At 36.3% G+C, this 23,920-nt stretch overlaps 1 protein-coding gene across 6 annotated transcripts in view; it reads right to left on the bottom strand.

Annotated features, from left to right (window-relative positions):
• DLG2 (discs large MAGUK scaffold protein 2) overlaps positions 1–23,920 on the bottom strand; it is a gene marked incomplete at both ends in the record, with an annotated part of 1,073,896 nt that overhangs the window by 283,422 nt on the left and 766,554 nt on the right. For all 6 annotated transcript variants that reach the window (XM_084304810.1, XM_084304812.1, XM_084304813.1 and 3 more), the window contains 2 exons: positions 11,498–11,639; positions 14,593–14,737. In XM_084304810.1, coding sequence (XP_084160936.1) covers positions 11,498–11,639; positions 14,593–14,737 — 287 coding nt within the window. The remainder of the gene's footprint in view (positions 1–11,497; positions 11,640–14,592; positions 14,738–23,920) is intronic.

Here is a 23,920-nt window from a genome sequence, read left to right as displayed (position 1 = left end):
ACACATAGCGCATTAAATGTTAACATTTTTTTTTTTTTTTTTGGTTTTTAAAACCATTTGTGTTATGGAAGGAAACCAGCTAAACTCTCATAGCATATCAAGTCTGCAGGGCTATAACCATAAAATGCTAAATTCAATCTGAGAGAAAGTAAATCTCACAATTCTACAAGTCTCCAACAGTTGATTTTGTTTTGCTTTGTTTTGTTTTTCCTCTGAGTAGCAATTTTTAATTGTATTCAAGTTCAATAAAAACATATAGCACATTAGTATTGCTCACATAATGTTGCTGGGAAGTGTGAAAAGAACTGTTTTTAAAATTATTTCACTATAAAAACACAAATCAATAGCAATTTAATAGAAATGAAGTCTTCTATTTCGAATAGCCAGTGACTCATATGTATGCCTTTGACTTTAGTTTCTCATTCATATGACCTTCTAGGAGAACCATACATCTTGTTCAGAAGGTTTATTTAAAATTGAAAGTTGATTTTATTTCACAGGTTATGTCCTAGCAGTTTGAATAAGACCAAAACACTCACATGATATGTTTATTTCAACTGGAAGACTGTCAGAGAAGGTGTGTGAAGAGCTGGAAGAAACTACCAAAAGGATATTACCCTAGTTCTTTCTGGAAATCCTTGTGTAATCAATTATTTCCCAGCTTTTGCATTATTATCTGCTATGTTCATGAGCCTTAAAGTTTTCCATAAGTGCAAAACAAGTGCTTGAGATCATAGCAGTATTTTAGCACTGCAATGAATAGTAAGAATGCCTCTTAGCAGTAAAATTTAAACATTTTAATCATGTTTTCAACAGCCTACGAGAAGGCATAATAGAATAATTTAGAATTTCTAATATTCTATACCTAGTTCTACATTCATTAGTCTTACACATTAGGAACTAGGAAACAAATTAACTGCTTAATTTGAAAAAAATTAAAAAATAAAATCAGTACAATTTTCTGTTGCAGCAAAACAGAAAAGAAGAACGTTTCACATAAGAATGGTGAGACTGTCAGACTGCAGGCCCATCTGCATCAGTACCTAGTCCCTTGCAGGGATGTTCAGGGAACAAGGACAGTAAATAATGTCCCTTCCCTGCTCAGCTGTTGAAAATCAGCAAATTAGGGACCACATGGACCAGAAATGAAAGCCAAGCAAATTGTGTTTACTGGGCCTATCCACTGTGAATTTGTGCACTTTTCCTCATCTGTATTTAAACACTGATAGGTTCCTAGGCAAAACAACACCCAGTGGCAGTGAGTCCAGCAAATCAATTGTGACATACCGAAAATTTCTACCTCTGTGTATTGTAAGCCTGTTACTTGATAGCACATTGATAACATTTGGAAACATTTCAAAAACTTTTTTTTTTTTTTTTTTAATTTAAACTCACTTGGCAATGTATGTTACACTCCCTGCCACTTAGTTATAACAAAGTGCTAGTAATAATTGTTTGCTACCTTCCCTATTACAGGTGCTTTTGCAGATCTCTGTCCTATTTCTCCCTATCACCCTTTTTCTATGCTGGAATTATCATTTATGTAGCTCTATCTGGAAGCCATGCTACACCCTTGATCATCTGTCACCCTATTCTGGGGCTATATCGAGTTGTCTTCATGTAGTATTCAAGAATTGGATGCATCGTAGATTCATATAGAAAAACATTATCTTTAGTACTCTCTTCCTGTCAGATTCTATTTAAATTCTAATTACCCTTTTGACTACTCTTGAGAACTGAGTTGACACTGTTACAGAATTAAACACATCTACCCCAAGGTATCTTGCTTAAGTGGTAATAGCTGCTTTAAGAGTCCATGTCAGTGGATACATGTAGTTTGTACTTAGACTTAATTTTTTATTTTGTGCACTATTAAACATTATGCACCATTTCTGCCTGTATTATAACTGCCAATTCTACTATCTTATTTTAAAAATCTGCACACAAGCCTTAAGCTAGACTCTGCAATTTTATTTATTTATTTATTTATTTTTGTAAAGAACTGAGTATTAAGTAGCTTCCACTGACAGAAATAGAAATCCCATTCTTTGGGAATCTCTGACAAATTTGACGAATACGTGTAGATTACTCAGGACATAACAGATTGTCTGTTGACATTACAATAAGTAAAATTTCACTTTTAAATTAATTATTATGAATTCTAAAACAATGGGGTAGCAAACAGAAAGCTTAGACAATTATTATGCATTTCTAAAGTTTAATAATATGTTTAATGTTTGCATACTAAATATACGAGACATAAAATAGTTGCTTTATTGAAGGCAACAAATAATAATATAGAGCTAAAAAATACAACTGTGACTTCTTTTTCTGAAAAGCTGTTGACAGAATTCTACAAGGAGCTGTTGTTAGATGATAGCATAACTAAGTACTGTAACTTTGCATTTCACCAAGGGTCCAATTTAAGGTTATATAGGCAAATTATTTTTTTTAATGTAATATACATTTAATGTGTAATGTAAATAGTATTCCTGTATTTATTTATTTATTTACCGTATAGTTGCTTAGGTTGATAAAAGGCTAAACCAAGAAAGAAATACTATTATGGAACACCATGTTGAAATCAATATGATCATCAGCAGAGTCACCAAATTCTGATCCAGAGCATGAAATCGCTACCACATGAGAGACAGGGAGTGACCAGCAGCAGCAGCAGGCTGTCATCCTCCAGAAGGACAAGCAATGCAATTATTGAGCAATAATGACAGACTGCCTGCAGAAATCATGCTCTAGTCCTGCAAACCCCAGAAATCTTGGGTTTCTCTCATTTTTTTCTAGAGAGATGGCCTCAGTTTAATCCTGCCAGCATTGTATCAGCAACTTTTGCTACCTGCTCTGTAGCTCTGCTCCTTTCCCCTGTCTTCTTGCACAACTATTGATTATCCCAAACCTCAGTTTTTATTGTCTGAGGGAGTTGCTGGTTCAGCAGCTCTGAAATTTATTGTTGCTCTTCTCCAGGCTATTTTTCTCCATTGCTTCTTCATGTCTCTTTACCCATTTCTCACTTATGTCCTTCCTTGTCCTAATTTTAAGTTTACTTGCACAATAAATACGTCTTCTCTGCTTGTGATTTCCATTTTCACAGAAACATTGACAAGTTCTCACTCATTTTTACATCCAATCTCACTGTAACTCCTTGCCAAATACACTCCCTTCCATTCCTCCAACCTTTTCAATGTTCAAATCTGACAGGACCGGGCATTCAGAGCACTGAGCAGAATCACTCCTGATTATGTTTCTATGTCAGAAAAGGTTGGAAGAAATAAGTAGAGAGAAAAACTAGCTTGGGCTATATAATGCTGGGCTCAATCATGCTGGCTTTTTTAAACAATCAGTATTAGAAAGTTGGGAGAAGCTTTTCTGCCCTACAGTATGAGGATGGAATTTAAAAGAGTTTTACCCTTATATATATATATATATATATATATATATATATATATATAAAGATAAATGAATTGCAGTTTTTCCAAAGACCTGTATTTGTTGGCATTTAGACAGATTTTCACAAATGCAGTAGAAATACTGTGGAGGTTGAACTTCATCAGCTTCTAGAATTAAACACCCTCATGCTATGTATGGAATGCTGTAATATTTAAAATATATCACCATGATTTTTAGCATGAACTAAGCTATGTAATTCTTCCTCTACTCCTTAAATGACCAAATGACCAAACTGCTATGGTTTAAAATAAATACAATTCAATTTGATGATACTAGTGATCAATTAAAGTTACTTTAAAAATAATAACTGTAATTTGCACTAAATTTTAAAACAAAACAGACGTGCAACCTTTTCTATCCAGCCTCAGGAGAAAAAAAAAAGAAAAGGCATTAAAGTATTATCTGGAACAATTAATCTGCTGACAATGTTACAAGTGATTTAATATTACTATATGTAATTAATTATCTTTAAGACATAGGTTACATGATGAGTTTAGGTGAGGCATAATGATATGACTGATGAGATCTGATAATTACCTTTCATATCCATATAACTGCACCAGCATACTTCTGCATGTCTTTTTTTCACTGCTGTAGAGCAATGTTGGGTCAAAAACATGGTGCAAAACTCACTATGTGAAAGCACTACCTACAATACTCAGTGCTCTTCTTCTTCATCTGGGATACAAGAGTTTCAGTTCTGTTCCCTCAAAAAGAACAAGAAATGCAGCTAAGCTAACTCCTTTCAGCAAATACACACTTTTCAAATATGCAGTGTTTTGTCAATGGATGATTGACAACTCTGAATGAAGTCAACTCATTCGAGATCCCAATGGAACACTACTAAAATCTGCAGTTCTCTATCCCTATTTTTTTACTTAATAAAAGCCCAAACCATTGTCAAACAACTGCTATTCATAGTTTTATAACATGCATAACTTCATATTATTTGTAATGCTTTAATCCTGAACAGTCAAATCTGTGCATCAATACAACTTTAAAGGTGTTTCTATAAAATAACCTCAATTCAACAAGCAGGCTTATGTAAGTACCCAAGAAACAGTTGAAGAATGCTGCTCTCAATACCGGGAAAATTTCCCTTGAGACTTCAACTTAATGGTTCTCCTTTTTCTCCTCCCCAATCCCCAGCACCTCCTCCTTATCCAGAAAATGTTATTTTGCAAAGATGCATATAAAAGAAATCAAATGTGCTTTTCACAGCAAAACAGATAACTCAGACAGCTTTTCCATCCATGAATCTTTAATGTCTACCCAGAGTTAAATGTTAAAGTACATTTTTTATCCATTGAAGCACAACAGTTTGATGTTACTATTTTCTGAAGTTAAAAAGGAAGTAAAAACTCAAGATGGTAGTTCTTTATTTTATGCATCTTTTACCTATGTTGTTTGTTAAAGCCAGAAGGAGCAACCGTCTAAAAACTACAGAATTTCTTTTTTTTTTGCTAGAAATAGAAAGGCAGACATCTGCTAAAGAGTAAATTGTTACTTCTATCTCAGCTCTATTAGTAGTGTATATTCCACAAAACACTAAAACAACAAATCACTTTTTTCTTCTCAATATAGTAGAAAAGTTGTCAGGAAGGGACCTCTGTAGGTCATCTCATTCAATCTCATGCTTAAAGCAGGATTATTGCCAATGCTAGCTCATATCAGTCTTGATTCTGTCTAAGCAAATCTTAAAAATCTCGAAGCATGGATACTTCACAGCCCATCTGAGCAATATGCTCCACCACTACCTCACTCACCTGGTGTCTTTTTTTTCCTTCTTAAATTGAAATCAGATCATGCCAAACAAACACTTCTGGCCTTTGATCCTTTTTGCATTTTATGTCACTACTGAGAAGAGTTTGGTTTCATCATCTTTGCTGCTGAGTAGTTGTAGGATGCTCTTAGAATGACCCTTGGTCTCTCCTTCATAACACTAAACAAGCCCTAGCTCCCTCATTGTGTCTGTAACTTCCATGAGATTTAAGACTCAGAGTCTGATGGACCCTTTCTTGTTTACCCACATCCCTCTTGAAGTCAAAAAACGGGAACTAGTCAGTCTTCAAGAACATAACTTATCTTTATCTGCTGGCCATTTTTCTCCTAATGTAGCCCGGTATTCTGATTACCTGCCTTGTAATGAGAGTTCTCTTCTGGGTCCATGTTCAGCCTGGCATCTGCTGTAACCCTCAGGTCATTTTCAATGTAGCTGTAATTTAGATACTTATTTCACAGCTCATATGAGTGTGTGCAGCTGTTCTACCCCAGCTGTAGAACTTCAAATTTCTTACTGAAACCTTATTTCAGATTTCTTACTGAACCTCCTTTCTAGAGGTTTCTCCTGGTCCAATTCTTAATCAAGATCGCTCTGGTATATAGCTCTGCCCTTTGTCATGTCAGTAACTCCGCCTTAACTTACCATCATCCACAAAACTGCTGAGGGTGCACTCTGTGTCATAATCTACGTCATTGATGAAGATATTCAACTGACGCCTGGAGTATCCTGAGGTACTCTGCTCATTGCAGCCTGCCTGACAGATGTCAAGTGATGATCATTACCCTTTCAGCCTACTGGTTCAGTCAGCTCCCAACCCAATCTCTTCTTTTAGTCCACTCTTCCTCATCTTTCAGATGAGAACTCTGTGGGAGATTGTGTTAAAAGCCTTACCAAATCTGCTGTAGCATGCAAAAGTGCACAGCCATGCTGAGAGAAGTCTAATAAGGAAGATGGCAGCTTAAAATCCAGGAAATACCCAAAAGGCTACCCAGAGGGTTTCCAAAACTTTACAAATCATACCTTCTTTCCAGCTACAGATGAGATGTACCCATTTATCCAACACTTCCTTATGTCTGGATGAGAGGTTGCTGGAGGAGTTTTAAAGGGCACTCCCTGTATCCTGCAGCATGTGTGTTACAGCTTCTCCTGATCTTCACAGGGACAAGGAATGAGATGGCCTGGAACAGCTTTGCAGCCACTCCTGAAGGCAGGTGATGGTGAAAAAGAATTGCCACATGCCCCACAGTACATCGGATGCACATTTTGTGAGTTGTAGTGAGGTCCAGGGATGCCTTTGGAGCTAGCTGTGTTTTCATCCAGCAAAGAGCCATTTCTACATGAGGCAGTCTCTGCACTGTGGCCCTGGTTGGTATAGGACAACCACTGCTATCCACATGGCTCATCATTTCATCAGAAAAGTCAATCAGGCTGTACAAGTACATGATTTGCTTTTGGTAAATCCATGCTGAATATTCCAATTACCTTTTGGCCCCTTCAGTGCCTGGCAAAGATGATAATGTACTTAAGCTCTTTCTATACTGTCTGCCATTACATTGTCTCCTCCATCAGTTTTTTCCTCCATCAATTTTTGCCTTCATTTTTGAAACTAGCACACTTGCAGAATCACTTTTTGTTACCCTTCATGACCCTTGGAAGTCTTAGATCAAAGCCATCAGCTTTCTGATTTCATCACTAAGCAGGCAAGCAACGCTTGTCTACATCTTGCATTTTAGTTCAAGAAGCTCTTAACATAGTCTAGGCGGCCTTCTGATGAATTCCCAGTCATACAGCTCAATCGTATGGCTCATTCCTGAGTTCTCAGCAAGTTTTATTTAGAAATCATCCATCTTTCATGGAACCTATGTCTGTGTGGCAGCATCCCAAGCAATTTTGCTTAGCAATACTCCAGAAAGAGTGAAGTCTGCTCTTCTGAAGTCTACAGTCATAACTCGCTGACTACCTTTACAGACTTCCTTTGAATCATGGATTCCACCAACTCATGGTCATTCTGATCTGAGCTGTTATTTATTTACCACCTTTCAGACTGGTTCTTCCCTTTTCATGAACAGCAAGTCAAGCAGAGAATTATACCTGTTTATCCCCTTGAGGAGCATTAGGAAAATTGTTAATACCACAGTCAAGGAATTGCCTGGACTGCCTGCACAGCACTTCCATCTTACTAGAAACTAGTATATCTTTTATATCTAAATGATATATGTCACATTCTACTGACCTGAAATTTTGTTATCTTATTTGAATTTTAATATGTGACGATCTTTTTATAAAAATACAAGAAGGAAAAGCTTCCATCCCCAGGGAATTTAAAATGAATCCAACAAAACAGAAAGTAAATTACGCCTTTCAACTGACAGCATTTTGGACCAATATTATACACAACTTACAAAAGCTCAGTAAGTAAAGAGTAACATCCAGCTTCATTAAAATTTGTGGCTGAGGATGATCTGGTACGTTTCTATCCTTTGTGCTCTGATCAAGCTTTTTTTTTTTTTTTTTCCTACAGTTTAATTAAGTAAAATATGTTCTGTTTTTTTCCAGATGCTGATTCAATATCAGCCCAAGAATGTAATTTTTTTATCAACAGAAACATGCATTTTGTTGGCCAAAAAATATTCAGGTAAAGAAAAATCTGGATCTGGAATTAAAAAAAAAAAAAAAAAAAAAAAAAAGGAAAGAAAGAAAAAGGATAAAAGAAAAAAAAAGAGGAAGAAGAGTAAGCGGACAAGTTATGATGAATTTTCAACTGTTTTGACTTCACCAACAGATTCATTAAAGCAAAGAAGTTAAAGCTTCTCATCAGCTTCACTCAAGTCATATGTACAACAAATTCTGAGATTGCAAATGCCTCTTATAGAGGAGAAGTTACTGTTCCAAATATTGGAACAATATTTGGAACAAATGAAAATCAGTTGGCACAAATGAAAATCTGACAGAAGTGTTGCCATATTATGGCTGCATGGGTAATAAATTTCCTTATGTGATCACCATGTAAATTAACCCTGGAAACCTATTATAGTGAGAACCAGGTAGTTTTAATGGATAGCACTGCAGTAGTTGGCAATTATCTTAATTACAAAAAATTATGTGAAAGAACCTAATTATAAATGCTGCAATCAAGGGGTCTATAGGGTTCACTAGAATTATCAATATGATAATTAACTTTCCAAAAGACTTTAGGTCTTTCTAAACTGGTCAGGAACAAAGACTTTCAAAATATCTTCTCATTTTAAAGGCAGACTCACCATCAAATCCTATTGCATTGCACAGAGATAGTGCAATCACCGTTCCCAGTTTATAGCTGTCAAAATTTGTCAGATTTAATGGTATCATTTTTCAATAGTCCCACAGGAATTAATAGGCAATAATCAGCTGCACAGATGAAAGGAAGGAAGGAAGGAAGGAAGGAAGGAAGGAAGGAAGGAAGGAAGGAAGGAAGGAAGGAAGGAAGGAAGGAAGGAAGGAAGGAAGGAAGGAAGGAAGGAAGGAAGAGAGAAAGTTGTCATTCATGGGCTAAAAGGTTTGATTTTGAAGGTCAGAGCTTTTCAGTCATAGTAGTCAGAGGAGAAGCCTGGTCTCCTGGCTCTTGTTCGGGTGTCCCTTGGATAGAGCTGTATGATGTGTTTTCAGTGAGGAAATCCAGCAGCAGGAAGCGCCATTTTTCTTATGACACATCACTGTATTCATTTAATCTTTGTGCTACAGTATCCTGGATATCAGTGTAGCATATAAACTATATCACTGTTAAAAATTCCATAATAGTCCTAATAAATTTAAGTCCTTCCTTCAATAAGGTGAAATAAAGACTTGTTTAGAGATTGCTATTTGATTTGGTCTGTTACATTCAGGGTCTGCTCACATACTATTTGACATCTTTATTTCTGCCAGTGTCCTATACATGCCACAGAAGGTGATGCTTGCAGAGTTGATAGTGCCAATCCTCCATATTTCAGGTAACAGACCTTCATTAGAAAACATATTAATTCAGAAGTCCAGATAGGAAGAATACAGGAGAGGAATATTCAGAATATACTGTGCTTTTTTGGACATTTATTTTTTATCCAAATAACACAAAATGAAGGTTGGTATGAATACCTCAGCCAAGAATTAGACTATGTAAGTAGTCTTTACTGTCAGGACCTAAACCAACAAAATTAACTTGTTTAAAAATAAAAATGATTGGAATATGAAGACATCTTTCTTCCTAAGAAGATCAAAAAGACATTGTTGTATTTCAATAAGTATCTTGCATGGTTCTTCCAGCAGGTATGCTTTCTATTGGATACTTACCTCAACAATGGACTAGAACTGTCATTGCCTTCACTTCTGTTTTATAACTATTGTTTCCCAACCCTTTTTTTTTTTTTTTTAAATAAAAATAAAAATACAAGCAATTAAAAAGTTAAAATCAGCTACAGGAGCAGAAACAAAGGACTTCTAAGGATACTTCTCCATTACCTTTCAGTTTTACTAACTTTTTAAATGATCTTTGCATTCTGCGTGCAGCTTTTCTCTTGTTTTAGGATTCCTTCCTGTATTATCTGTGACTTTTGGATCTCCTTAGCTATTATTTACTTTTAAGATTGAATTTTCTGCTGTTTTTAAACTTTGCCAACACTTTCTCAATAATAATGGTGCTGATGTCTCATTACAGAAAGAGATAAAACAGCACTACAAGTCCTCATAATTGTAACCCAGATACCATATTAGTATTCTTCCTATACATACGCATTTTAGAAATTATGGTGTCAGTATGAACTCAGGTAAAGACTTGATGCACAATTTAATGAAATCAGAATTTTAACTATTAATTAAAATATGTAACTTCTTGGAACCCTTTGGAGAAAATTCATCCTGACTGAATGTCTCATAAATTGAAGGAAAGCAACATTGTTTTTGCATCCTCAATCAGAACAAAGGAGAAATTATTTTAGCCAAGACAGGGAAGCAAGGTGTGGTTTCCATAAATTTATGTCCTGATTAAAACTGTATCATGATTTAGTTACTCTGAATCTGTCTGATCCAACAAGTTAAGCAGCTTGAGATCTTAATCTTATGCAACAAGAAATATGAAATGCAAATTTGCAAATTATGAAGCTGACGAATACATAAGTGGATGAGATTCTTTGGCCTAGGATACACAGTAGGTCAGGTTAGATGACCACAAACAGTGCCCCTTTTAGCTTTAAACACAATGAATCTATAAATACTGAAGTACAGGGAAAAAAAAAAATCATTTTCTGTGGCACTAGACATTAAAAGATAAGGTACTAGCCAAATAAGATAAATACACAGTTTTATCAGTGATGTTCACAACACAAGGCATAAAATAACTCTTCCTGCATTTTCCTGTGTCTTTTCTACCTGGCAATCATCTACCTGGCAATCATTACCTTATGTCTACAATCCTTTTTGGATTGTTAAAAACAAACAAGCAAAAAAAAAATACAGAAAACAAACAAACAAACAAACAAAATATTGGAAGCTATTTCCTTGGTCATTTTGCTGATAATCACAAGAACTTCTTTTATAAATGTATCAAGTGCTACTGTACAGTTTCCTTTTAACCTCTATACTCCCACAGAAAGCTGTTTCATATTATGATTCTCTAATAGTTATGACACTTTTTCTAGTTTCCCACCTAAATTTATTCACAGACAGTTTACAGCCAGTTTATACAATATTTTTTTTTTCTTTTCCCATACTGTTTACTCTCTGTGTCATTTATCTTTGTGTGTGTACACAGAGCAATTACAGGCTATTTCAGCCTTGCTTTCACAGAACTAAACAAGACAGACCTTTCAGAGTACACTCTCACAGACAGGTACAAACACATGTACAGCCACTCCACCCATACATGCAGTGAGCCAGATGAGTCACTGATCCTGAGATCTCCTAGTTGTGCCGGTAAGAAGCTATCACAGCTAATACACCTCTTAAAAAACAGCATGTTTTGCTCAGTGTCAGCACTGCTCTAATGCAGCCATGTTGTTTACGAACTAGTGCAGGATTGTACCCAGAAAACATGGACTTCTGGTCAGCATTCATTCATGAGATCTTTCTCTTAGATGTCTCTATACCTGTAATAGCTATGATTTTTCTTCCCTTGAACACAGGTGAAAACAACTATATGCTGTGTGCTGTCAGGAGTGCATGGAGTGCTTTACCTTGCTTTACCAATGCTTTAACAATGTTCTTTGCAATTGCCATGAAATGTAACAAAGAAAAGCATCTGACCTGGTGTAGTCATCCTCCACAAGCATGTGCTTTGGAATGGGTGAATATCTTCCCGGTGAAATAGGGGCCAGAGATGCCTTGTACTCTAAAGTGCCGTTGTTTCCAGAAGAGAGTATATGATTTTCCATTGGTGGAGAATAAGCTGGTGGTAAGAATAAGCATTTCCTGTTAGCCATTTCTATATTTGATTAGGTCACGACTGCATCATTTTTATTTAAGTACGAAGAATATGCTTGCTGCTGTAAATAACACCAAAACAGACAGTTCATGCCTGAGAGAGCTTAAAATTTAACAAGACAGATTGAGCAGCTGGAGTTTTCCCAAAAGGTTAATAATAACAAACAAAACAACAGCAACAACAACAACAATAATAATGGTAATGGTTCATTTTGCAGAAATTGAATCTTTAAAAGGGATCCAAGTAAGAAAGGATAGTTTGGAAGATGGGAAACAAAGACTTTCTTCAATTATTAGTGACTCAAAGAAGGAAATGTAAATAGGAGAGAATGAGATTAAAAGCACACACATCTTTTTGGCTCCATTGTACAGAAGTGGGAGCAATACAGTAAGAGCTCATTGCAGGATTAAAGCAGGAATTGTATGGCAAGAACTATGTTTGGTGAAGATTTAAAGCTGTGATTTACTTAAGGTGCCACATTTTCCCATGTAATTGAAATTTCAGTACCAATATAAACTGCATTATTTAGAACTCAGTAAATCTGTATACAGAACATAAATTGGATACAAATCTCATACAAATTAATGACTAATAATGACAATTACAGGATGGTGCTGTCTGATTCTATCTTGGGTCTGTGGATTTTGTTATTTGTTTGCTTTTTGCCATTCTCAAGTTACTTGCAATAGCTGTAATCAAATCTCTAGTTAATGTAATTAGAAAAGGAAATGATAAGTAGCAGAAACAAAGACACATGCTTCTGCAACGAGCTACAACTAATTTTCTCATTAAAAGAAGTCTTTCTAGTCTTATTTTCAGTCCTTCCTTCAGATGCTGAGATTCAGAATGCTTAAAAGCAAAATATCCCTACAGGGAAAGGCCATTACCCATTCTGAAATACTCTGAACATGCAGGTATAATGAAAGGTTCCCCGAAGATAAATGAATCTCTATGCACCAGCAGCCTGGGATGGGCTACCGCAAATCTTTTCAACCTCTACTCCCTCTCTGGAATTGCTTCTGTCTGTTCATATGCTGCTGATCTATAATCTGACATAATAAAACACACTCTTTTAGAACTCTCAAATTATTTTAGGAAGTATTATAATGCTGGAGATTGGATAGGGACATTTAGTAGTTTTACTTGTTGGGCTTTGCTAAGATTCAGACCAGACTGCTACTGAACAATCATGACTGCCATCTGTTGTAACATTTACTAAGTAAATAGGTATGCTCTGCACAGTTGAATATACCACCTGATGCGAATCTTACAAAACCTTCTCTTTTATTTTAATGGAGCAGTCTGAATAAAGAGGATTATGGATATGAAGCTTTCCCCTCAACTTTTTCAGTTCACAGTGGCAACGCACTGCAAATGAGCAACTAAAATTAATCTCTTATCTTTTACAGAGAAAATCTACCTTTCCCAGTCCTTAGTTGGTTCCCTGACCTTAAGTGCCCCTAGTATTATTGCAGAAGATCAAGATGTGTATGGGTCAGTTGCTGAAACTCTCCAAAAATTAAACTGTCACCCAGTTGTTAGGTGGTGCAGCTGTTTCCTTTTGGTAATGAAACCCCAGGCAGACAGTTTTTTGTGAAGAACTGAATGAAGGAAGGGAGTTTTAGTAACAAAGTGATTAGACCAGACGGCATTAGTGGTATAGAGAGCTACAATTGAAATGCTAAGATCACTGTTTATGAGAAGAGAATGGGAATGGAAACATCAAGAGGACTGGTAGATGGAGGTTTATAAGAATATAGTATTGATAGCACCTAGATTCATCAGTAGGTTATCAAACATAGAATAACTATGGGCAACTTCTCAGGACAGCCTAAACCCAAACTAAAACAAAGACTCAAGCCATTAAGAAATTATACCAGGAAATAGACTAGATTGGAGTCTAGGACACTCAGACAGGGAGACAAAGGAGAAGAGAGTAAACCCTGATAGAGAGAAAAACCTAATCACAGTCATCTCCTTAGGACTACAAAAAGCACACAGTCAAGCAGGTTGGCAACCTAAGAAGGTGGTGTATGTGTATGGTAAGGGCTTCACAGCCACCCACCCTTGTCATCTCAGGGAATCTTAGTAAGCTCACCTTGCATGTGTTTTTGCTTGAATGTCGAAAAGAAGTCTAGATGATTTTCAGTACATGGATATCACAGCCTGAGGAAAATCAGTTTGTTTTAAAATAAACTAATCTTCCCTTCTTATGAGATCCTGCACTGAGCTTTATTAACAATTAAACAACCAAAAGTCATTCCAGCAACTTTTCCGATAGCAGGGAAGATATTTAATTCAAGGACAAATAAATTCTTAGTCCTCGGTGAAGGAACAGCGGATGAACATATGTAAAGTTAATGGGCAGAATGAGAATGAAGCAAAATGGAGTAGGAATTTAGAAAGTGGATACACATAGAAAATGGGCAGATTTATGTAGATAAAGCAGTGATTTTACATTCCAAGTAAACATTTTATGAAAATATCATATCCGTTTTTCTCAAACTTTTCAGTAAGTTTGTTTGGATCGTTTGCTGCTTGTTCTGATTTTTCAGTGGACAGAGGACTCCATTCTTCAAATCCAATCATACTTCAAAATATATCTGCATATGTATATTACTGTAATTGTCGCAAGAGTTGCAGTTCAATCTGATTACTTGGATATTGTCTAATTTGAGTCAGCACAGCAGTACATCATCTACACAGTTACTTTAGCTGCAAATATACTTTAGTTGAATTGTATTATTGGTAATATTTCACAAGTATAGCTTGCTTAGGTGGCATCAAACATTTTATTTTTGTAGCCTTCCACACTGTTTCATAAACTTTAATGGAGTACTTTGGACAAGCTATGAAACATCCACAATGATCTGACAAATTGATGTTTCATACAAAATGAATTACAATAGTCACTTACAGTGAGTAATATCTGGTGGGCCATAAGGATCAGTCATGTAAATGGTGGTGGGCTTTCCAACTTTCAGATACACTACATCTGATGTGTTCTTCAGTATCGCTACTGCCTCTTCATGGGTAACTTCTTCTAAACTGTAATTATTTACCTTAAAGAATGAGAAATAAGACAGGTTGAGTTAGGATCCAGTGGCAAATAAAAATAAAAAAGACACAATTGTCATAATGTTGGAAAAACTGCTGTAGACAAAAAGCACTGGAGATATTGGAAGTGGTATTACAGTAAGGTAGAAAATAAAGTTTTCTCAACATATCCATATTCAAAGACTAACTTAACAGTTTTGATAATGTCGGAGAAACACAATGGGTGAGATGGCACCTGGTCTTGTCAGTAGATAAGTACTTTGTGAAATTTTGCTGATAGTATCATCTTTAATATAAAACTATATTTAATAATAATTTAATAACTTAACACACCAGATCATTTACTGCCTACATTATTTGGTCTACCGAGAATTAACTGTCCAAATCCATCTCATAGCATGGATGGCTAGGACCTGCAATATTCCTAACACCCCAAATCTTTCCATCCATAATATGTCATTGATAGTTGGAATAATAAGAGATACAAAGTGATATAAAGGGGCTGCCTGTGAGGTACAGGAAATTGAAAAACAACAAACAACAACAACAAGGAAAGGAAAGGAAAGGAAAGGAAAGGAAAGGAAAGGAAAGGAAAGGAAAGGAAAGGAAAGGAAAGGAAAGGAAAGGAAAGGAAAGGAAAGGAAAGGGAAAGGAAAGGAAAGGAAAGGAAAGAAAGGAAAGGAAAGGAAAGGAAAGGAAAGGAAAGAGAAAAGAAAAGAAAAGAAAAGAAAAGAAAGAAAAGAAAAGAAAAGAAAAGAAAAGAAAAGAAAAGAAAAGAAAAGAAAAGAAAAGAAAAGAAAAGAAAAGAAAAGAAAAGAGAAAAGAGAAGAAAAGAGAAGAAAAGAGAAGAGAAGAAAAGAGAAGAGAAGAAAAGAGAAGAAAAGAAAAGAGAAGAAAAAAAAGAGAAGAAAAGAAAAGAGAAGAAAAGAAAAGAGAAGAAAAGAAAAGAAAGAAAAGAAAAGAAAAGAAAAGAAAAGAAAAGAAAAGAAAAGAAAAGAAAAGAAAAGAAAAAAGAAAAGAAAAGAAAAGAAAAGAAAAGAAAAGAAAAGAAAAGAAAAGAAAAGAAAAGAAAAGTTCTGTATGCAGGAAGGAGGTTTTGAGTGTGAAGGTTTATGAGTTTTCTGGAAACACGAGACAGACACTGAAAAAATGAGGATGTAGCATTAGCTCTGTGCTCTATCCTAGAAGAAAAATACTTAACCAATAAGAGGATTAAATAGGGATGGAAACAGTGACAACAGCCTTGCCTATTTATGCTTTACTCCAAAAAGAAAAAAAAAAATCAAAATAAAAATGTCAGAAGGGGTATACAATTTATTCACACATAGATCCACTGTATCTACTGATGTCAACATAGGTTATGCTCCTATCAACAGACTAGAGAACGGTCCCTATGCCAAAAAGGATACAGCCTGAACAGAGAAGTCACAGGATAGAGGAAAGAAGGGTGTGGATTTAGCTTTGAGACGTGTGGCGTAAGGCAATAGAAAAAGCTTGATTTCAAGGTGAATGTCGTGTATGAAACATTTGACTGTGATTTAAAGCATCATCATTCAACTTTTACAGTTATTGCAAGGATTTCTTTTAAAGTTTATTCATGATGGAAGAAGCTCCTCAACTGTAGTGTAATACAGTACTGCAGTAAATCACAGAAGGCATTGCATACTTTCTAAGGAATTTAGTATCAGTAAATAATTAGAGACTTGGCTGTGATAGTAAGCTACTGGCAAAGGAATTAAATGGGTAATTGGTAACCAAAGAGAAATTCAAGTATTATGAAAAATTGGAAGACTATTTGTACCGAGATGATTTTATCAACACCAAGAGATATTACTATTTAACAATACTACTTGATAGTATTTTCAAATATAAGGATTATGTTTACATTTTGATCCTTTTACAATTCTCAGATTTGGTTTTAAGGTTAATTGAAAGAGGTAATGACAGGCTTATTATGACAATTTGACACGAAGAACTATGATACAACTTCACTGCCAGAAGAGAGTTACTAACACGGTATGCTGTATTTTGACAGGTCTTCCATTAAAATAAAAAATCTGATCCCTACCTTCTATAAATTTCTCTCTCTTTTATTTATTTATTTATTTTTTTTAGGAACAGCATTAACATACATTTGCACTTTTAATAAATAAAAAAGTCTTTTTAATTTTAATATATATTTTAATAAATAAAAAATATTTTATTTATTAAAAAAATCAAATAAACATCTTTTAAATTACTAGGCTGGCAGGATGCTGAAATCTCTCTTAGTTACATATTTCAAAACCATCTCAAATGCTGAAAATTCACATTTTTGTCAACACAACCATATAGTTACCCTTTATTTTCCCTCCTTTCCATGTTGCTCGTGCATTATCACAGAATAATTGAGGTTGGAAGATAACGCCAGATTTCATCTGTTCCCACCCCTGCTCAAGCAGGGACACCCAGAGCAGGGTGCCCAAGACCAGACCCAGGCAGCTTTTGAAGACCTCCAAGAAGGGAGATTTGACAACCACTCTTGGCAACCTATCATTATATACTTTTTTTTTTTTTGTTTTGGTGTTTCATCTCAACAATACAAGCTTTTTCAAGTAAAAGAAAATCTCATATAATAACCTTCCACTACACTTCTGCTTAATAAAAGATGCTCTTAGCCAAAAAAATAAAGGGACACAAAATAGAATATCATAGCAGTATCTGAATTTTGACAGCTTGTAATTTTTTTTTCTTTTTCTTCTGGTAATCTAGTTGATGAAAATCATGGTAAGACTGTTTCCATCACTACACACTTGGATATCACAGTTGTGCAAGTGGAGGATAAATTACCATTTTAGAAACAGGAAATTTAGCATGATACATAGAAAAATTATACTTTCCATGACAGGTCTTACTTCATCTCTATCTAACAATAACTTTACAGGACAGGTAGCTCACCAACTCTGTGTATAAGTTGTACAAATTTTAAAGTTAGAATACAAATTAAAGACCAATTAATTCTAAACTAAGAAGTAATGCCTGAGCAATTATGAACTATTCTTTATACACTTAAAGGTCTTTAAAATCATTGCAAAGTTTATATAATACCACTTTTTTTTTTTCTTTTTTCCTCATTTCTAGTACATATAAGCTTAAATGTGCAGAATATTGTAGAAAATGAGTATGCAGAGCCAGAACTTGGTAGAATTTGAAAGAAGGTAACATGAGTGAAATCAAGATACAAAGGAGAGCTTTAAAGAAGCTGGATGAAAGCTTGTGGAGAAAAAAAGGACACTTCGAAGTAAATGAAGTTCTGTTATAGAAAGCATTCCAGCAAGGAGATAAAACCACCTTCCTTAGTCATTGCTGAGATCAATTTAGAATTACAATATATAAAATATACTATGGATTCCCCAGTTTCATTCAAAAGGTAGCTCTTTGCTTTGGACCTACAATTTCCAGTATTACTAGAATGTGCAAGCATTTATAACTTTTCTTCTTTTTCCAATTCATAAAGCTATCATCACAAATAAAGACATTTGAATGTATTGTTATACACAAACAAAAACCTGAATACATTGATTATATTGCTCAACTTCCTAGATATTATTGCAAGACGATTGTGGTATGCCTTTTTTTTTTTTTTTTTCATAAGGAAATCTCTGGATATAATCTCTCTAAACATCATGTCAGAGATAGTGATTATTAGGAAATATGATATTGCAATTGTTTTTTCCAATGACATGGGGAGAGGAGAAACTCTCATAAAAAACTCCAAGAGATACAATTTCTTGAACTTCTCCTTGTTTCCTTGAAAGATGCTTCTTTTAACTGAATTTTATCTACCACCATAAATCTGGCTGTGTTTCACTGGTTGAGGCACAGCCAGTGCATGATAAGAGAGCTTCACTTCCTATTGCTACAACAACCGTAGTGGAGGATGTAGTTCCAAAAAAAAATGTTGAGTCAGAGGTAAAGAAGATAGAGAGTGGGAGATGTGCACAAAATACAAAAACAAATTGTACAGGGCAATATAGCCCCCTTTAAGATGCTGAGATATTTATGCAGAAGGGCTGGCATTGGAGCTATGTGGACGGAACAAGTACTTCATACCAACATTCTGGCTCTAGGACACCAATTTAAATAGCAATTTAAAGGGAAACAAAACAAAACAAAACAAACAAACAAACAAAAACTTGAGGCAAATGAAAAAAAAAAAGAAGTTCATCCGAGTGGTAAAAGTATTTCTCAGTTCAAGAGTTGGATACCTGAGCCACAGAATACAACCATGGGAGCCAGAGGACAGAAATCAGAAAGAAAATAGGCATGGAGCAAGCAAGGCTTTTCTGAAATGTACCATATAGAGAAAATTAAGAAATGCCTACAAAATGTGGGAGCAAGCACAAGTAGCCTGGGAGGAACAAAGGAATTGTCTGAGCAGCCTGTGATCAGGTTAGAAAAGCTAAAGCCCAGATATAATTAAATCTGGCCAGGGACAGATTCTTTGTCAGCAAAATGAGCAGTGGGACCAAGTGCACCTTGGCAGGTTTGCTGATGACACCAAGCTGTGTGGTGTGTGCTGGAAGGAAGGGATGGCATCCAGAGGGATCTGGGAAGGCCTGATAGGTGGGCCTGTGCGAACCTCATGAGATTCAACAGGGTCAAGTGCAAGGTCTTGCATCTGGGCCACGGCAATCCCAAGCACAAATACAGGCAGGGAATAGATTGAGAGCAGCCCTGAGGAGAAGGACCTGGGGGTGGTGGTTGATGAGAAGCTCAACATGAGCTGTTAGTGTGTGCTTGCAGCACAGAAAGCCAACCATATGCTAGGCTGCTTCAAAAGCAGAGAGGCCAGCAGTGTGAAAAAGGGGATTCTCCCTAAGGTCCCTTCCAATCCAAACCATTTTATGATTCTATGAAATGCAAACAGCACCTGAAGTAAAAAATAAATCAGGAAAGCTGTTTCTATAAACAGAAGGAATGTTATAAGACATACTGATATTACAGGAAAATGACGAGGAAAAGATAATATAGTAATTGAGAAGGAAATTAAAGATACTTACAAGTCCAATCAAAAAGATATTTGAGTGGTGGGGAAAATCAGTATGAAATATTGCCAAAGAGATATAAAAAGACTGCCTTTTTTTTTTTATTTCCTAAATAGCATAATCAAGACAACGAAGTTTAAACTCAAGCAAGAATTATCGTATTTGGAAGTTTTCCTAGATTCATATTGGAAATAAAGGCACTGAGAAGTAGCTGGAGTGAAAAGCTTAGAATCCCCCAAAAGACTACAAGTGTTCTAAAAAATAACTTCATTCACAAGAGCATAAGCCAATAACAGAATTAGATCTCTGGAGGCATAATGTCTTAATTCATATTTTTCTTTAAAGGGAAATTGTTCCTTTCTTCTATTATTCAGAGTAAGAAGACTGGATTCACTCAATGAATGAGACAACGAGGTGATCTTTGCTTTGTCAGTGGTAATATTTGCTTTAGTGTAATATTCTACATCTGATTCAGAAAGTGGATTTTCCTGAGCAAATACTGAGTGAGGACCAGCAGCAAATCCAGAAAGTACCTGCAGTCTGCCCACTGTAAATCTAGAACTGCTGATGGCCTTTTTTAAAACCCACCATGATTTAAAGAGCTGTGAAAAGTAAATGGTTTTCCAATACTGAAACCCAATCTTTAGTACTAAGGATGAAAATCTGCTTGTACTAACTAACACATAATCCCAAGGACTCCTAAATTAGTTACATAACTGCTGAAGTCTGTATAGAAAACAATGGGCCAGCTTCAGATGACTGTGTGTTACTCCCTCTGAAATTAGCTTGCTTAGATTATAAGACTGTAAGTGGGTATGGACTCAGTGTCCTGAAACACTAAAACAGATCTACTCTTTGCCGAGAAATACAAGAGTTTGTGCTTCACGGAAAACAGATCTACTCTTCAAGTAGAGACTGAACTGACAGGCTTCAGGCATCATGTGCATGCAGTGTGCAATTGACACCAAATGGTAGTGAATCATCTTTTTTTTTTTTTTTCTTTTCATCTTTCTATCCTCCCTTTTGAACTGATTTGGGTAAAAAAAATAAATAAATAAAGTGACCTAAGGCAATGAAGTGTTATGAAGATGATGCAATTGTGTAGGAGCAACCAGATAATTAGAGTATCATGAGAATGAATTAAATGGGGAGCTTATAGCTATGTTACCATCCAAAAACTGATTCTAGAAAATCTACCTTTGAATGCTAGATACAGCATTGCAAGCCCAGAGTCAACAACAGTGTCAACCTGGCTCAGAGCCTAGTGCTGCATCAGAAGGGATGTATTCACCATACCCCCAGAGCTGCTTCTGTACCAATTCACTTTTCAACTCAGACTATTATCTTACTCTTATGTGCTTCCTTTCTGCTAGTCAGCCAGTACAACTGACAGATTAGGTACTATCTGTTCACACTTCTCTGCCTTTGAGTCTAATGGGGTAATGTCTGTCCTTCTTATCTGGCATAGCCACAATGCCATACCTACCTGAGAAAAGAATTATAGCATCATAGAATGGTTTAGGTTGGAAGAGACCTTAAAGCCCACCCAGATCCAACCCCCTGACATGGTCACAGACCCCTCTCACCAGACCAGGTTGCTCAAAGCCCCGTCTAAACTGGCCTTGAACACAGCCAGGGATGGGGCATTCACACCTTCTCTGGGCAATCTGTGCCAGTGCCTCACCACCCTCTGAGTGAAGAATTTCTTCCTAATACGTGTGCACTAGGAGTGATCTGAAATAACAGAGGGTCAGCTCTACATACAAAGATCTACTCTATACACATCTGAAGGGGGTTACTTTGGATTACACCTAGTCTGGCTCTTTAGATGGAATGCTTATTAGCAGCTGCAAAGACATGCACATTTAGAATGCTTCTGGAGAGCATCTTCATAAAAAAATATCCAATTTGTTTCCTCAAAGACCATCCCACAAGACAGAAAAAATCATTTTAAAAAAGCCCTTCTGATCTGAACCATAGATGCACCTTAAACTCAAATAATATTTTCTGATTACATTAACGCAAAAATGATCTTGCATCCACATATGATCTAAAAGAACAGATATCGGTAGCTGATCCTGTAAGGCACAGATTGACAGTTCTAAGTCACAATCCCATCATTACCCTGTGAAACTACCAAGTGGTAACATGATTTTTTCATAATTGGATGGAAGCCTGAATTTCTGAAAAGGAAAGTGGCTTCTGTCTTTTTCCTTTTGTTTTCAGCAATAAAACAGAATCAAGTTAAATCTCTTGGTATGTGAGTCACATCACTTTTTCCTTTCAAATATAAATAGTCCTACAAAAGTATGATCTCTCTGACTGCATAGGCTTAGAAATAGATTAATGAATAATGCCTAAACATGTAAGGGTTTTTTAGAATAGGAGACAAATTTTTGAGTACTTAATAAAATACTTATGAGATAAATATTATCTTAAATCTTCTTCTAAATCTTGATATTTTTAAAGCTTTCCCTGAAAGAATATCTTGCTTCTAACTATTAGCCTTGTTTTGTACAAGGAAATACAGTTTTACACTGATTTCTTTTATCTATTCTGTAGCCAAGCACTTCCAAAGTGAGATGATTGTTTTAGATTAAAAAAAGGTAGTTATCATCTGAGAGGTAACAACTTCTTAAATTGTTTTGCAGTTCTTCATTATCAGCTCATTATCAATGAGCTGGAGGATGTGAGGAGTGCACTCCTGCCAAGTTTGTAGAAGACTTCACCTAGGGGGCTGGTCCATATACTTGAGCACAGGGCTGCCATCCTGAAAAGGCTGGTGAAAGGGTCAAACAGGAACTTCGTGGTATTCAATAGAGATAAAGAGTAAGTCCTGCCCCTGGCACTCCCTAGCCCCTTTCAACAGCTATGTGGAACAGCCCTTGTGTCTCCTGGTGGACATCAAGCTGGGCATGAGCCATCTGTGTGTCCTGGCAGCAAAGAAGGCCACAGCATGTGGGCTGAATGCGCACAAGCAGAACCAGGAGATGCAGGGAAGGGATTATTCCTCAGCACTTGACACTCATTAGACTGCAGCTAAACACTGCATTCAGATTTGCCCCCTCACCACACCCACGCCGTCATACATTGAAGATCAATAAACCAGAGCAAGTTCAGGGGAGGGTTACCAGAATAGCTGGGGCAGCCCAACCTGCGCCCTATGCGGAGACGCTGGGAGAGCTCAACTTGTTCAGCCTGGTGAAGGGACAGCTCTGAGGACAACTAACAGAAGCCTCCACTGGTCATCAAGACAGAGCTAAACTTAGTCGAGTGGCATGTGGCAATGGGAGAGATGACAGGCATTAGCAGAAACAAGAGAAGGTCAGAGGGAACAGGCTGTGCAAGCTCCATCCTAGAATGTTTTCGAGAATCAACTGGATATATTCATGAACGACCTTGTATGCCCCCATAGCTGACCCTACTTGAGCAGGAGGTTGTACTAGAGCCCTCCCAATGTTCCTTCAATCTGAATTATCATCATAGTCTGTGATGCTCTGTACATGATACCCCTTTGCTCCTGCCCAGTACAAAGAGAAGCGGCCCAGCTGAGATGCTCATTGCAGCCACATTCCCACTGCAAGAATTACTGTCAGCAGATCAGGCACTACTATAGGTATGACCACCAGATTACGGTAAGGTAGAAGTCTCCTATTAGTTGTCAGTCTTCAGGGCACTGCTCTGGTCTGTTCATTTCACATGCACCTACCAAAACCACTGAGTTGAGTTTTTGGCTGGAGCACTCTTATGTTTCCTACAGTAATTTTACTATTGGGTAACTAAGAGTTATCCTACATTGGAGAATTTCCATGTGGAAGTACTTAGGATAATAAGCCACACGAGCAGGCTCAGTGCCACAGTAATATAACTGCACAGATATGCCCTTGTACAGATTTCACAATAATCACAATGCTCAATATTTACATAATACATCTTGTGAATGCTTAACACACTATTAGCAATCTGCATTTAATAACTGTAGGGACATCAAACTGTGAAATGCTCAGATGGCACCTCATTGTTTTACATTTCAATATTAGTTTTGATTTTGCAGCATCTCTTTTATTACATCTTAAATTTTAATGCATTTGATTTGCATGTTCTTTGGGATCTGAAAGCATTTTACCCAAACTTTTCAGAACATAGACACACAAAAAGAAA

The sequence above is a fragment of the Netta rufina genome, assembly GCF_964035555.1.
Source record: "Netta rufina genome assembly, chromosome: 1".
Taxonomy (NCBI): domain Eukaryota; kingdom Metazoa; phylum Chordata; class Aves; order Anseriformes; family Anatidae; genus Netta; species Netta rufina.
The sequence above is the reverse complement of the archived record's forward strand: the minus strand, read 5'-3'. Positions and strand labels throughout refer to the sequence as shown.